Below are 16617 nucleotides of genomic sequence, written 5' to 3'. Positions count from 1 at the left end.
TTATTATTGACAGCATTGATCTTCCATAAATATCAGGAGTTTATTTTGTTACAAAAGGACTTCCTTCCTGTCATCAAATGCCAGCATTTGTCTCAGCTTATAGCCTTGAACGCCTGCCTCGTTGGGTCATTTCCTGTTTTAGTTCAGAACACCATGTCTCAGAGAGAAAGGAGACTCATATTTCATATATTTGGTTTCAGGAAACACTGAACTATGTCGTCATTCTCAACTGGATTGACCCCAGGATAGGAAAAAGAAACAAAACGATGTCTTTTGAGTAACATTTTATTCCCCAGTAAGTAAAAAACAAAACAAAACAATGAATATGTAACACAGTTGAGAGATGAAATAAGAGATGTTGAGTCATGTAAAACAAACCGGATAAATCTGATACGTCTTCGCTGTTTTTGGTATATTTAATTCACTTTGTTCACGATGTATTCATTGGCTTTTAACCGGAAAGAAATAAGACATAAACGTGTCAGAAAGTTCTGCTGCCTTTCATGACAAACATGCAAAGTTTCTGATACAACACAAGCTGTTTGTTTGGCCGTATCTGTCATTTCAGCTTTGGGCAGCGTCTTTGCTGTACTCGAGTCTGGAAAGAGGTCGTGTTGACCACAAGTTCCTTCCAGAAGAGCTCGCCTGCCAGAAAGGCTTTGTTTCATCCATCTGATCAGGACTCCTTGTGCTCTCGAGAAGCTTTGATCACCACACACACACCACACATGTCTTTTCATGCCAGTAATGGCTCCATATCTCCAAACATAAAACTCTTCTTGTGATTTTTTTTTTCCCTTTGGCGTTTTAGCTTTTATTTCCGCCACGTGCCCGGCTGCAGGTTGTCATTTTTCAGCCCGTACTGCACTCAGATGGTCGTGGCTGATTTGACTTTGGAGGAGAGGACCTGCCTGAACCTCCTCTTCAGCTCCTGCATGTTGGGAGATTTGGGTCTGGCCAGGTGGAGTCCTCCTCTTCTCTTCTCCCCATTCCCTCCTCCCAGTGCCCGGATCACCTGCGGGACAGAAGACAGACAGACTTGTCAAAATGTAATCACATATGAGAACAAGTCAGTTTTGCTGCAATTTAAAACTGATGCCTGCTAAACTAATTCAAGTCAGTACTGGAAGAAAATTAAGTTTGAATGAATGTTTGAAATCAAATCTGGTTTATATTCCACTGGATTCAAACAAAGGCGTAGACTATGTTCAAATATGACAGAAGTTCAAACAGGTGTCCTGTTTTAAGATGACATTTAAGGGCTTATAATAATAAAATTGTTGTAAATATGTTTGCAGTTAACAGGAAACAAAAAAAAGGAATAAAGTTAAGTCTAAAAGTCTTTATTACTAAAGCTTATCAGGGAAACACAAAGATATTAGGCACTACAGAGAAGGTTTAGACTCTGTCGGCACACTTTCAGGAAAAGTGACACTTTTGTGGAGAACTGATTGGTCAGAAGGTTATATTTGCAGTTACCACGACGATACATTCCAGCAACAGGTGGGGTAAGCCTGAAGTTACCTGGCTGAATTAATGACGTTCCTCCACAGTAAGTGTAGAGGAACAGCACGTTGGCCATATAAGCTTGATACAATGTTAGTATTGTGTTTACTGCTTATTTTCACTCCCTTCAAAGGACTATTGCTGCTCAAAACACTGAAATATTTTCATGCATTCCTCATGTGACAATTAGCAGCACCCATACAGATCTCATATCCTGCAATCTGACAACCACTCTCCCAGACTCCATCAAAATTAAGTGAGTGTGACTTATATCACCACTACCACTTCCTCCCTTGTCATGTGAAATCTCTCAAGCGTTGTCTGTATTAGGAAAAAAAAACCTCATCCAAAAAATACACCATTAAAACCAAACTTTAAACTTAATGAAAGCTGGAACTGAAAACCAAAACAATGACCTGAAAGACTCAAAAAGCTACAGAGAACCGCAGATTTACACAATGATTCAACAAGCCAGCGTTTGGGAACCTACTCTCTGCAGCGCCACAAAAGGAAGCAGAAAGTCTAAACATACCCAAAATAAAACAAACCACTTGGGCAAAAATTACTCCACTAGAAAAAACAAATATACAAACCAGTCTATTACGGGCTTTTTGTGATCCTTTCTGGACCAACACATGGTTTTTCTGTGTTTTCTGTATTTATGGGCATCAAGGGGAAATGAAATCCATTTTCACAGAAAGCAGAAAGTCCCACATAGGTGGTTGGACTCAGAATACACCGATAGCTAAGTCAAATTCTAATATTTTGGACTAACAAATATCAGCAAAAACAAAGTCCCACCTCTTGACAGAGATGTAGGAAGGCAGCATGGACTCCTTCATGGTTTTCTCTGGCTGAGACCTCAAAGTAAACTCCTCCTGTGAGCAGAAGTAACATTCAGATTAGGGCCACTCTTATCTTTAGCACAGAAATGTAATTCATTAGATATCATGCAGTATATAGTTAAGATATATCACATACTGCATATACAGGATGGGCAACACTTACAGGTCTGAGAAGTTAAATCAATAAAGGGGTCAAGATTGTTATTCATGGTCATATTTTTATGACCATGAAATTATTTACATAAAACAAAACCTGTACTTAACAAGGTAAAGAACAGATTGGCTAAAAATAACTATAAAAAACTCTGAACTTAAACACTGAGTTTGTTTCTTAGTTTGTTAGCTTTTATTTACATTTATTCGACAGCATTTTGAGCCATTAGTTGTTATATTTCAGCTGTAGCTGCTACTTGTTTTTATAGTTTAATTAGTCCACTTTCTGTTGCCTCGTCCTGTAACCGGGTCATTGCAGCAGATTAGCAAGCAGTTTGCTAACTGTAGCATGGGAGATGGGTGGTCTCGTAGGGTGTCTTGCATTGAAATCTGCTGCAATGACCCGGTTACTGTGTTCACCAGATATCAACACAATTTCGATCGGCTCCTCACGTGTTAACCTCTTCGACATGTCAATGGCTGTGAACAAAGAGAAACTTGTAAATAACTCATGAAAGAATAAAGTTACGTTGAAACCAAGCACACCATTGTTTTTCTTGTGACATTACCAATAAGTTTGATGTGTCACATGGCCCTCTTCCTATTGAAAAAACAAAAGTTGTATCCAAGATGGCCGACTTCTAAATGGCCACCATGGTCACCACCCATCTTGAGGAGTTTGCCCCCTCACATATACTAATGTGCCACAAACAGGACTTTAATATCACCAACCATTCCCATGTTATTACGGTGTATCCATATAAATGGCCCACCCTGTAGATAGTGGAATGCAATGTTCTCGCAAAGTGATGGTGGCTGTAGCTCCAGAGGTAGAGCCGGACATTTACTAATCAGAAGGTTGGTGGTTTGATTCCGGCTGCTCCAGTCTGCATGCCAAAATATCATTGGGCAAGATATTAAACCCAGGCTGCTCTCTGATGCACTTGCGCATAGAAAAAGCATTTGTATGGATGGGTGAATAAAGCATGTTGTATGAAGTGTTCTGGTAGAGTAAAAGGAACCAGTCCATTTACCATTTAGTGGTAGGACATATTATGTGTTAAACATTTAGCCTTGTGATATATTTTATTGCTAGTAGAGGACATTTTTAAACACATTAATGCCCACAAACTGGAGTAGTCAGGCTTCTTTTTTGAAGAAATATCTCTTTTGATTAGTGGGCAAAGGTTTGGTGGTACAGAAGTAGAAGAAACTCCCACCTAATGAAGCTGCTAACGTCTCGCCTTCATCTGCAGGCACTTGTCGGGCTCGGAGCAGGTCACTTTTGTTGCCAACCTGCAGCAGATTACAGATGACACAACAGATTAGATTATAGGATTGGGGTTAGTAGGTGTCTGGTATTGTCTGGTCTGTCTTGCACTAAAGATTGAATGAACAGAAACAGAGACATTTTAAATAAAATAACTGAAAGAATATCACTAGGTTGTTGTTTTTTCCAGGTTGTTTCTAATGATCGCATAACTAACCAGTATAACCGGTATGTTTCCAGAGGGGTGTATACGTCTGACATGCTGGTACAGTGGCTGGATGGTTCTGTAGCTGTTGTGGTCTGTGATGGAGAAAACCAGCACATATCCATCTGCCCAGTAGATTGACCTGCAGGCCCAGTTATCATAGTGGAGGTTAGCATAGTGCACTGTGTTTAATTCAAATTCATATTCGTGTGTTTCCAGTCTTACCTGTTGATCTGCTCCTGACAGTACAGACCCTCGGCATCGTCCTGTAAAACACACAGTAACATTCTGTAGTTCTGCTAACAGGTACTAGAAAGGGGATCATATTCAAATCTAGAACTTAATTTGAAATTCTCCTTCACACGAAGTTCTGAATAATCAGGAACCATCGTATCTTGAAGAACTTGCAGTCCCACAACTTAGACATTCACATTACTCACTCTCTCATTACACATACATATAGGATCTTGGGGGTGGGCACGATACACGGAGTCCAAAGTACCATCAGGGTGTACACCCCACCCCTGGCGTCGTTGCCCACCTCTCAATTTTAAATACACGTAGACATTGAGGGCCAGCAGGAGGGACTATGTGCTTACCTGCTGCTCTCTGGCAGGCAGCTCCATGTCCTCCTGGGTTTTAAATGCACCTTAGAACACACATGCATCAACACTACAATGAGCGGGTGGAGGGAGGTTTGGAGTCTTCTCTCACCCCCATTCTCTCCGACCTGCTGGAGCGGGGGGGCTAAGAGGAGGAGTTGGCCGTCCGACTGCGGTCTGGAGTGTGGGGCCTCCCTGCTGCTGCGGAGTCGGGGCGGTCTGCCTCTCCCCACCGCAGGGAAAAGGGTAACACCACCTGGGTCTGGGTGCAGTTCCCCCCTCCAGGGGCAAGGGTACCTAGACCCGGTTTGTAGAGTACGCTTGGGGAGTGTGATCGTGTGTACAGCGTCTCTTCATGTTTGTCTCCACGTTGGTTGAGTGTGGAGTGAGTGCATATGAGAGCATGAGGGTGGGAATGGATGTTTGTATATGTGTGTGCCTGTATTTCTGTGTCTATATGTCAGGTTGGGTGTCAGGCGCCACCTCTCTGGGGACATCTGAGGCCCTCCAAGGTTTGGAGGCCTATCTCCCCCCACCACCACTTCCCCTGCCAGTGGCGGACTCCCTCAGACATCGGTGCGTTGGTGGTTCTTTGTGTCTGGGGATGGGCGTCCAGGTACACACCGGCTCACTCCTTGGCGGCCGCTTATCGGGGCCTGGAGCCTGGGGCTCGCTCGGGCCACTTCGGAGGTGGGGTGCCCCCGGCCTCTCGGCCTGGGGCTCGGTCACTCAGGCGCAGCTGGCTGCCAGCGGAGCTCACGGGCGCGTCACTGCAACTCCCCCTGGTTCTGTTGATCTTATGTGCTGCACAATAATGTTTAATATTTAGTATTTACTGTCATATTCCCATATATCATTGTGATGTTGTTTATTCTATTACTCTTGTTCTCTTCTGCTTGTTTTCTTTTTTCTTTCTCAGCAGGTGATCCAGGTGATTGATATGCATTTTTTTCTCTGCCCGTTCTGTTGGTTTTTGTTTTTTGCCCTTCTCCCCCGTCCCTCTTCTCAGCTGTTTCTCTTTCCCTCTTTCTTTCTCCCCTTCTTTCCCCCAGTCAAGTCTATCCCGTATTCAGTAAGTGAAAATAAAATAAACAATAAAAGGTGAATCAAATGGACCATTATGGCAAGGCTGGGATGGTCAATTTGGTAAAGTAAATCCGTTGGGCATCTTTCTTTGCCTTTAGACAACAATTCTGATGGCAAAAGAGCCAAACGGGACAGGCAAAAAAATAAATAAATAAAGTAATGTGTTGTAACCCATGTGTATTTTTGATAGCTGAAAATGGTTGGAGTATTCCCCCATCACTAAATAAATAATTGGATAAATAAAATTGAAAAACCTAAAATCTCACAGTAAATTAAGTAGGAAAATCTCAGTTTTTTTAATTTAGATTTTTCTTTATTACATAATGGAACTACTATGAAGATGTTATAGAGCTAGTGAACAGTGACGTACGTGTGTGTGTGTGTGTGTGTGTGTGTGTGTGTGTGTGTGTGTGTGTGTGTGTGTGTGTGTGTGTGTGTAAATTAGACTAAAGTAGACTACATCAGATACAGACAGATGCATGTGACAAAAATTCCCTTATATTTTCCTTTTATGCTGGTCTGTTAAAAGAATAGAAATCTATTGACAGTACCAGTCTACCACATCTCCATCTCCTGAGAAATCCCAGGATGAGCTGAAGTAATCCCTTTCTCTGTTGGGGCTGTCCTTGGGTTGACTCCCAGTAGGATGGTCCCACAGTTCCTCTAAGGGGAGATATCTTAAAATCATCTTAATCAAAGGCTTTAATCATCCCAGCAGTTCCTTGAACACCCTTGAGTACCTCCACGTGACAACATTGGCCAGTCAGTGTCAGTAGTCAGATGTGCATGGTCACTTTGAAAAGCCTAGGCCAAAGGTTGGCAACTTTTGCTATCAAGAGACATATTTTTGAGGAATTGCTAGAAAGAAACAAATCTGTATGGAGCCACAAAACATATTTGATCCCTACAATGAAGGTGACATAGCCTATTAAGACAAAATTAGCCTATTAACATTAGTATTAGGTGTAAATTTAATTACATGTAATTTTAATATTTTACCACATGTGATTACTCTGCAAAACAGAACTACAATAATGAAAATGATGGCACAATTGCGAGTTGCAGGAAAAAGTACCTGCTTTAGCATGTTTAAGCCTGCTTTGAAATAGAGTGGCTGTAAAGCTAGGCAGGCCACTTTGAGTCATGGCTGTGATTGCGCAAGTTAATTAGATTAAAATTTATTTGCTTTGATTAAAGCAAATAAACATATAAACAGACAAAACATTTAGCTGCATAACAGCTTGAAAATGCAACAACAACAATAAAGGCTACTTTCAATGTTGTGCAGCTAAGAAAAGAAAAGAAAAGAAAGAGAAGAAAGAGAAGAAAAAAAAAGAAAAAAAAGAAGAACTTGCAATACCACGCAATCCTAGAGTAATAGAGAACTTCGCGCTCTAAGACTGCAGGCTTACTTCTCGTTGCTAGAGTTTCTATAAGTAGAATGGGAGGCAGTGGCTTTGTCTTTCAGTCTCCCCTACTGTGCATTTAGTTTTGCTGCTATAGATCCAGATTTCCCATCATAGACTGCTCCTTCAAGCCCCTTTTTTCCATTTGTCATTATTGCATGGCCTAAGTTTTGTATGTTTATGTTATCTCTCTTTTCTAATTTTATTCTTCAAATTCAAATTCAAATTCTATTTGTCACGTACACAGTCATACACAGTACGATATGCAGTGAAATGCTTACACAACTGCTCGTGACCTTAAAAAAAAAACAAAATTTAAAAAAAAGAAAAAGGAAAAGGCTATGAATAAGATAGGAAATAAATATGAAAAATTAAAAAGGGTAAATTTTACTAGGAAGGAATAAAATATAAATTAAGGTTAAAAATGAAATAACTGTACAACACAAATTAGAATGAAGGGTAAATTTAACTGGGAAAGAATAAGATAAAATATATAAATTAAAGTTGAAAATAAAATAACTGTACAACAAAATACACAATATAGAACTATATAAGAATATATGAAGAAATATAAATAAATATATACACAATAACAGCAGCTGTACAAGTATTAACTGGAAATGAAGAATGTAGTGACCAGTGTTGTGCAATCCACATTATGTCTTGTGCAGTGCAAATATGCTTAAAGTGATTTAAGTGATGAAGTGATAACAATGTCCAGAATGTCCAGTGTGTGTGTAAGAACTATATGTGTACTGGAACAGTGGCGCGGCTGCCCCTCTGTTGGTCTTCCATGGTCTCTTGTGTTCTGGGGGCCTCTGGATGTCTGGAGTTTTGATCTCCTCCATACCCGCTTCGCACCCTGGAGGACGGGGCTGTGGCCCCCCCACACTCCCTAGCAGATCATTACATGGAGAAACCTTTGGAATGCAAGCATGCTGATCCACACAGGTATGCACACATGGGTATTCACAGACGCGGACTAAAGCTTTCTTGGCTGCTGCCTCAAAGCACACTGTGCGCTGTCTATCTTGCGTGCTGCACAATATCGTTTATTATTTAGTAAATATTGATATCTATGACTAGCTAGTTTATTGTGATGGTGCTTTGTTTTCTCTATTATTATGTTGCTCTTTGTTGTTTGCTGTCTCCTCTGTTTGTTTTTTTTTGTTTTTTTTTTTTTTTCTCCATACAGGTGACCCAGGAGTTCTTTTTTTTTTTTCTCTCTCTTCCCCCCCCTTCTCACCGTCTCTTCTCCCCTTTGGTTTTCTTTCTTTCTCTCCCCCTCTTTCTCTCATTCATTCCCCCTGTCCTATTTATTAAAAAAAAAAAAAAAAAAAAAAAAAAAAAAAAATGACAAAGGATGAACTGAAGCTCTGCCATCACGTAATGTTGCATACTGCTGTTTCTGATGTCATTTGGAAAGAAAAAAAAAAGAAAAAAAGAACTATATGTGTGGGTCAGTACTGTGTGGTGCTATGATTGAGAGACCGTATCGCCTGCGGGAAGAAGCTCCTCCTCAGTCTCTCTGTGTTGGTCTTCAGGGAGCGGAATCGCTTTCCTGACCTCAACAGAGAGAACAGTCTGTTGTTGGGATGGCTGAGGTCCTTCACGATCTTCCTGGCCTTGGTCCAGCACCGCCTGCTGTAGATTGAGTGCAGGTCAGGGAGCTCGGAGCGGATGGTGCGCTCAGCTGATCGCACAACCCTCTGTAGAGCTCGTCTGTCCTGCATGGTGCTGTTCCCGAACCAGGTTAAGATGTTTCCCGCCAGGATGCTCTCTATGGTGCACGAGTAAAAGTTCCTGAGCACCTTGGAGGGCAGTTGGAAGTCTCTCAAGCGTCTGAGGTGGTAGAGACGCTGACGGGCCTTTTTCACCACGGTGTTGATGTGACAGGACCATGACAGGTCCTGCGTGATGTGAACTCCGAGGTATTTGAAGCTGTCCACTCTCTCCACTGGGCACTCGTTGATGACGGGGGTCTGGTAGTTCCTCTCCTGCTTAGTGCTGAAGTCCACTATCAGCTCCTTTGTCTTACTGACATTTAGAAGGAGGTTGTTCCTCTGGCACCAGTTCTCCAGATTCCTAATCTCCTTCAGGTAGGCCGTCTCGTTGTTATCAGAGATCAGGCCCACCACGACGGTGTCGTCAGCAAACTTGATGATGGTGGTGGAGCTGGTAGTGGCCACACAGTCATATGTGTACAAAGAGTACAGCAGGGGGCTCAGAACACACCCCTGGGGGGCTCCAGTGCTGAGAGTGGTGGAGGCTGAGACATGTCCGCCCATCCTTACTGCCTGTGGTCTGCCAGTTAGGAAGTTGGAGATCCACTGACACATAGATGAGCTGAGTCCCAGATGCTCCAGCTTGGTGGTGAGTGTGGAGGGAATTATGGTATTAAATGCAGAGCTGTAGTCTATGAAGAGCATTTTAACATAATTCCCCCTTCTAGTGTCCAAGTGAGTGAGTGATGTGTGGAGGAGATGAGAGATGGCATCGTCTGTGGAACGATTTGGACGGTAAGCGAACTGTAGTGGGTCCAGTGTGTCTGGTAGTGAAGAAATGATGAAGTCTCTGACCAGGCGTTCAAAGCACTTCATCACTACTGAGGTGAGGGCTACAGGGCAATAGTCATTGAGAGAAGCAGGGTGGGGTTTCTTCGGGACAGGAACAATGATGGACTCTTTGAAGCATGTGGGGATCACCGACTGAGATAAAGAGATGTTGAATATCTCAGTGAACACAGGAGCTAGCTGGTATGCGCAGTCTCTGAGGATACGACCTGGGATGCCGTCTGGTCCTGCTGCTTCTATACAGATACAGCCTCAAAAATATGCACTCACCCCCATTAATACTTGGTTAAAGGTCTCTAGCAAGTTGTATGTCAACCAGACACTTTTTGTCATCATCAACAAATTTGTGGCATAACTCTCTGGATTTCTGACCAATCTTCTTGGTAGAATTCGTAGAGTTCAGTTAAATTGGTTGGTTTGATGGCACAGACGCGGCTTTTAAGCATAATCCACAAAAATTGGTTTAGGTTGAGCTGTTGCAAGGCTGTTCCAGAAGTTTAATGCTAGCCTGCTTCATCCATCAAAACAAATTTTGATGTCTGTTTGGAATCATTGTTCTGCTCAGAGAATGAATTATATCCAAGTTTCAACCATCCAGTTGTTGATTTGTAATGAAGTTGAAGAACTTGGCGGTAGTCCTCCTCCGTTGTTATTTAATTTACTTTGTACAATGTCTCAGTACCATTGGTATTTGGGCAGCTGCAAATTTGTCCATGGCGATGTAAAACTCACTTGACTAAGGAGAGTGATGTTTGTGTTCCAGCAGTTCATGCCAGCCTTCATGGTCCCTCGTTTTTTTTCTGAACATCTGAACTAGTTTCCTGTCATTTGAGGATGATTGTTTGGATCTTTTTCCAGACCCTGGCAAAGTGTTGACACATCCAAATAACTTGTACTTATGTACAGTTGTTTGAATTGATGATCCTGGAATCTACAGTTGTTTAGAAATGGCTCCAAGAGACCTTCCCAACCTGTGAAAATCTATAATTCTTCTTAGATCTTGCTTGAACTCTCTCGTTGTTCTGACTGTTGCTCAGTCCAATGAGTGCTGTCAAACAAATCCTTTTTATGCTGACAAAGGGAAACAACTAGTTGTAGTCAATCATCACTAACAACAAGTTAAAAGGCCTTTGTCTTGTGAAGTTAGTCACATGAATGTTTGTATATATTTGAGAATGTGTGGTTCAGAGAAAGTCTACAATAAATTCAGATTTGTACACCTAGTTCTTGTTGTTTAAAGTCATTAAAAGACCAAAGTTACAGTGACATTCTTGCGTATGCTCATGATGACTGGATTTCTGAACACAACTGTAGGTGCTGCAGAATTGCATGCAACACGTCAGACCAAAAACAAAAAAATCATGCCCAACACAAACGAATATAACTATTTCACACCTGTGATGTTATGATTGTTTAAAACCCATCCATGATGATTTTCCTGTTCAAAGTGGCCAAGCACATAGTAATTGTACTAGAACGTTCATTTCCATGACTAATGCCTCATTGTGGACATGTGCCAGCTGTTTCTGACTTTGAACTCAATACATCAGACCACCCAATTTATTTTCTTATCTGAACTCTACCTACAAATTTACCAAGCAAAGTGTGTTTCCATTATTTGCTTTTTAAACACCACATTTTAGAAAACACCCAATTAAAGGTTACGAAAAAGCCCTTAACTGCTTGACCTCGACACACACATTCAACACTCATGCTTCTCTCACACGTCAGTTATTTCTGTCTAATCTCTGAGAGGTGGTCCGACCTGCCAGGAGAGACCTCCTTGCCCTGTTATCTCCCCCCGTGTAGGAAATGAGCAGCTCTGAAGGTTGGTTTTGTAAACAGGCCGTTGAGCAGGATAAGCTGTGTGGCACGTTGCACTCATTAAACTCATCATGTGTGAGGAGATTGTATTTGAAGTACTTCCTCATACTTCAATACTTTCCTAAAATGGCTTTGAGATAGCTTTTTTTTTTTTTTTTTTTTAAATGGGAATATTTGGGGACTTTGGGGAGTACGAATTTTACTAAATTAGGCAATGATGCAAGAAAGAGATATCCCTTTGGAACTTTTTAACCCCACAAATTAAAGCTAGCACAGTATCAGATTTTCACATCCAAATTATCACAGTCAAGGAAGTTCACAACAGCATATTATTGTTATATCTACAGGATATTTAAAAAAAAAAAAAACGAAGGAAAAGAACAAATGTCAGTCGTGTTATTGGCAAATGAATCTAGAACTATGTGCACAGAGGCGGGTAACTCTAATCGTAATGGTACAAAAGCTTAGAAATAAAACAACACACTTTTAGGATATAATTGTATGTGCATCATCATCATCAGCTTTTTTCTGATTTGTTCCCCTTTATAAAACATTTGAAGAGAAGGTAGGCGAGGCTTTTGTACCTGAGATAGCCAAACAGTGGCCTCGGTAGCACGTGGAAGAACGATACACAGCCACAGCAGCCTCCCACCTCATAATCATGATAAGTGACAATAATTACGAACTAATCAATAACAGGTCTCAGTTAAAGCCAGTGCCCTAATTTCCTGATGGTGGCTTACTTATCTCCTATATTTCTGACCCCACCAAGCTAACTCTAACTGATCTATGATCATTTATATTCTCAGTGCTTCCTTGTGGTGTGGTTAAAGGACATTTTGACACAAGATCTGAACAAAGATGTTTGCAGCAGTTTCCCAAAATATTCTTTTTTTTTTTCAATTTTAACATCTAGAAATAGTTTGAATAACTTTCTAAATCAAGTCTGAAACCTGTCATATCAGCCGTCTGTATGTTTCAGTTATATTTTGGTACTTTCATGCAGTTAGCATAATGCAAGCTAATCTCCAGGATGACGACATGGCTACAGCCCCCTGTTTACCTGGAGAGCGACACAGGGTGTATCCTGGATCTGAAGCGACACTTCCTCACCCTCCAGCGTGACCTTTCGGGAGTAGAGTGCCCCTGCAGACACAGAGATTGAGGCGGATTGATGAATGGATCAACTTTTTTTTTCTATAACAGTGGACTTTTACAGAGGGAACTCAGTCAGTGAGTACAGTCAGATGTGCAGAAACTCACCTGTGTTTGCTTCATAATCACCAATGAACCTCTTGGTCAGAAACCTAACAATCAAAGCTAAAAAGAAACAAAAAGAAAAATTAGAGATGCAAAAGAAGAATAAAAAGTAACAAGAAGAATGAGCACAGAGTTTGTAGGGCAGAATCCAAACCTCTGTTACAGAAAAATCAAATGCCCTGCAGTAACCTTCTGATCTATTTAACACTTTCCCCGAGCACTGCTACATAAGTTTGATTTTCAAGACTTTAGTATCTAAACAAAAGAGTCCAAAAGTCTCAAGGGAGAAATGATTCACCAATACTCAGAATTTGAATCATCTTCTATTGGTAAATGATTGCCTCATCCACCTCTGGGTGTTTGGATTCTGAACACTGTTTTTCTAACTTTCAGTCTTTTTGGAGTGGGAGTTTGGCTTAATATATCTATTTGGATACCACCCCATTCACTCCATCAAAGGAGAGGTTTATCTTTCTGTAGGCTACCAACAGATGATACCATGAATAATACATATAAAAAGGTCACTGGAGTGATTCAGTGACTGGATTTAAAACAATAAAGGACTCACAACAGATATAAGCAACATAATAATGGTCCACATGCCTCAAGAGATAACTTGTAGCTTCATATTAACAACTATTGTTCTTATTTCAGATAAAGGCATGAAATTAAAGGACCAATACTAATCAAAAGGTTCAAACTGAAAGCTTTATTAGTTTGTGTGTGCATTGATGCTTTGCTCAGAGAAACTGAAAAAAGAAAAAAAAAAGTGCAGAGGTCCATCTCAGAGTCCAACATTTATGCCAACTGAGGCATGTAAAGTATTGACAGTACAATTAGAAAAAGACTGAACGAGTACGGACGGTTTGGAAGGGTTAAAGGAAGAAAGTGTCTTCTCTCTAAAAAGAACGTGGCAGCACGGCTTTGGCTTGCAAAGTTTCTTCAGAAAACCAAAAACAAAGTCCTTTGGACAGGCGAGATCAAAGTTTAGGTGTTTGACCATAATGCACAGAACCACGTCTGGAGAAAGCCAAACACAGCATATCAGCACAAACATCCCATTACAGCTGTCAAGTGCGATGATTTGCGCTTGTTTTGCAGCCACAAGACCACTGAGTAAATCATGACTCCTCTGTATACCAAAGGGTCAAATGTGAGGACATCTGGTCCACAGCTAAAGCTTGGGCAAAATTAGGTCACGCAACAGCAAATCTACAACAGAATGGCTGAAAAAGAAAATAAAGCAAAGTCCAGACCTCAACCTGGCAGAAATGCTGTGATGAGACCTTAAGAGAGCTGTGCATGAACGAATCCTTGCAGAGAAGAGTCAGTCACAATTCTTCCAGTTGGAGAAATAAAGTCAACAAACAATAACTTTGTGTTATTGCTGCTAAATGCTACAAGCTATTAAATCATGCAGTCTACTTTTTTTTCCACAGGCATGCAGAAACTCCTATGAAACTGTTTTTCACACGACTGCATTTGTATTAATGCATGTGTGAGTTTGTTCTTCTACACCCAGTGCTGCCATAACCATGTAAAAACTTCTTCGACTTCTAGAGCATCCATGTGCTGTCTGATAAAAGGTTAAATGAATAGGCTGCAGTATAAACTTTAACTACATTTTGATATTTTAAAAAACATTGAAAGTATTGAGCCATGAGCCATTGGAGCACCCACAAATCCTGGTTCCTATATTTCCCATAATGCAACCATTGCATCTTACATTACGCCTTTTGTGTCAGGTAAAATGTTTTTGTCTTTTAACACCACAACTGTGGTTCATGACACCGATGCATCATAAAAGTGCAAGTCATAAACTCAAGTTAAGGCTCCCTTGGTGATATCACAGCAGCATCATTAGGGTGCATCATGTGGGCCACAACTACTTTGAATGTTTACTACTAACTGATGAACTGATCATTTCTGTGGGAATCTTTTAGCTCTTCCTTTGCTTTCTGCAGCCTTCTCGCTCTCATGTTCCAATCTGAGCTTTATTATAACTGTAGCTCAGTCTCTTACCTCCAGTGAGATAAATGAGCCTCTTGTACTAAAGCTTACTCTCTGCTGCTCCCCTGGCTGATCTGTTTAGTCTGTTACTGAGAGCCAGTGCTGCACTTTCTGACTGCAGGGCATCAAATGTATTTTGAGAAGCCGCCGTATGCTTAAAGATTCCTGAAATCTAAAATAAAACAATCGAACAGAAGCTGCCATTTATAGTCTTTCCTTTCCTCTTGTTGGATACTTTTATTCTGAAGGGTCCCACTCAGGTAGTTACATTATAGCAATAAGTAGCTACATTTACTTATAAGACTATACTCAATGCCAATATTAAGCTGTTTTGATAGGTTACTTGGAGTGGATAAGATATCCAAATTACTCCCCATTTTTGACTTTTCAAAATAAGAGTTTGAACGCAGAACCAAGCACTACTTCCTAAAATATATTTTACATTTTTTTAAACTAATCTTAAAATAAATAGATAAACATAGCTTCATTAACTGATGCAAATGAATAAATACATCGATAGTGGTATATATATTTTCTATGTTTATTTTGATTACGCCCTCTGTTAATGCCATTAACATGCCAGGCAATGCAAATGAATATTAGAGTGTGTGCCTAAATCTGGCACACACATATTTCTCCATATAATGGGTTCTTATGTTAATTAGTACCTCATGCACTTTTAACATAAAAATAAAAATACATTTGCCTAGCATGCACTAAAATCTTTGCTGCTCATCAGTTGTTTTTGTCCAAAATGCTTGAGTAAAGTTATCAGTGCATGGCTTTTAATTGTCAATAAATACTTTTTGATTCGTATAGTTTCTGTGAAATTATTTAGATACTTCAACTACAACTTGATATACTCATTAAGAGCCGTTAAAGTGGACGGAAACGAGTTAAATTGATCATGTAAACAATGGGATTTGTCGCCCCCTGGCAATCATTACCGGTATGCATTTTCGGCAGGCATTTGCAAATATTTCTACCTTAATTAATCAGGATATTTTAATTAGAACGGACCATGCAGGATTGTTCATAGTCGTCATGTTAAAATCCAAGCCACAGTTTTCCCAGAGTAGTTCCCCACAACGCGTCAAATCAGCTTTAGTTCCCGTGCAAAACTTCCCGCATTCATTTGAATCCTAATTTCACAATTCAACCTGTATAACCCCCCCCTCCTCCATTCCTCCCCGTACCGGTTTTCCCGACGTTGCTCGCTCCCAGCACCACAATCTTCACCGTCTTGTTGGGCACGCAGTCCAGCAGGGGGTACTCCGGTATGGGGACCAGCAGAAAGTTGCCAGACCCGCTGCTGTTCATGGTTCCCGGTGCAGGGTCGCCAGTCAGCCGCATTTAGCTCCCCTCTGCCCTCTGCTCAGCCCTGCTCTCACTAGAAAAATAAAAAACAAATCCCTGGACCCAGAGAGGGGAAAAATTACTCCAGCGCGCACATAATATCTCTGTAGAGAGGACACCGGACCTCCTGAGGTAGCCTGTGGATTATTCACGCTTCTAGCAGCTTTAAACGTGTTGTGAAATTATCATAGAAAAACTATTTTATCCGGGGAAAAAAAATCCAAATTATCTTCCAAGTATCCCAGTTCCAGTTCAAAGTTTTCCTCCACTGAGTGAAAAGCTTCGTGGATCCTTTTCACTCACTTCACAAACAGGCATCCCTGCCCTCTTTTGACGCCTGAAACAAATAAAAAAGAGAAAAGGATTCCGATCCGCAGCGATTCCAGATGCCTCTGACTGAGAGCAGAAAGAGGCAGAGAGGGAGGGATGTAGACTTTGAACCGTCCCCTATAATATTCCCGTGAGACCGGTCTAAATCGAGCTCCACTTCCCGGTCTGGAATCAGACATCCTGAAGCTTCT

At 41.0% G+C, this 16617-nt stretch overlaps 1 protein-coding gene across 1 annotated transcript; it reads right to left on the bottom strand.

Moving 5' to 3' along the window:
• Window positions 1-267: 267 nt before the first annotated feature.
• Window positions 268-16338, bottom strand: rasl11a (RAS-like, family 11, member A). The gene is made up of 8 exons (XM_085450719.1): window positions 15937-16338; window positions 12734-12790; window positions 12534-12616; window positions 4205-4245; window positions 3992-4121; window positions 3725-3800; window positions 2308-2384; window positions 268-1015 (listed from the first exon to the last, which is right to left on the bottom strand). Exons 1-8 carry the CDS (start codon window positions 16091-16093, stop codon window positions 869-871), a joined length of 768 nt encoding a protein of 255 aa, XP_085306845.1. The 5' UTR covers window positions 16094-16338; the 3' UTR covers window positions 268-868.
• Between the last annotated feature and the right edge of the window lie 279 nt (window positions 16339-16617).

The sequence above is a fragment of the Copadichromis virginalis genome, linkage group LG3, assembly GCF_057382275.1.
Source record: "Copadichromis virginalis isolate Kocher_CV1m ecotype Utaka linkage group LG3, C_Virginalis_male_GT1.1, whole genome shotgun sequence".
Lineage (NCBI taxonomy): Eukaryota > Metazoa > Chordata > Actinopteri > Cichliformes > Cichlidae > Copadichromis > Copadichromis virginalis.
This window is presented reverse-complemented; position numbering and strand designations above follow the sequence as displayed.

Coding starts and splice junctions, on each gene's coding strand:
- rasl11a (XM_085450719.1), bottom strand. CDS start 16,093: ATGCGGCTGACTGGCGACCCTGCACCGGGAACCATGAACAGCAGCGGG. Junction 12,791..15,936: donor GAGCAACGTCGGGAAAACCG/GTACGGGGAGGA, acceptor GTTTCTTTTTAG/CTTTGATTGTTAGGTTTCTG. Junction 12,617..12,733: donor TGATTATGAAGCAAACACAG/GTGAGTTTCTGC, acceptor CTGTGTCTGCAG/GGGCACTCTACTCCCGAAAG.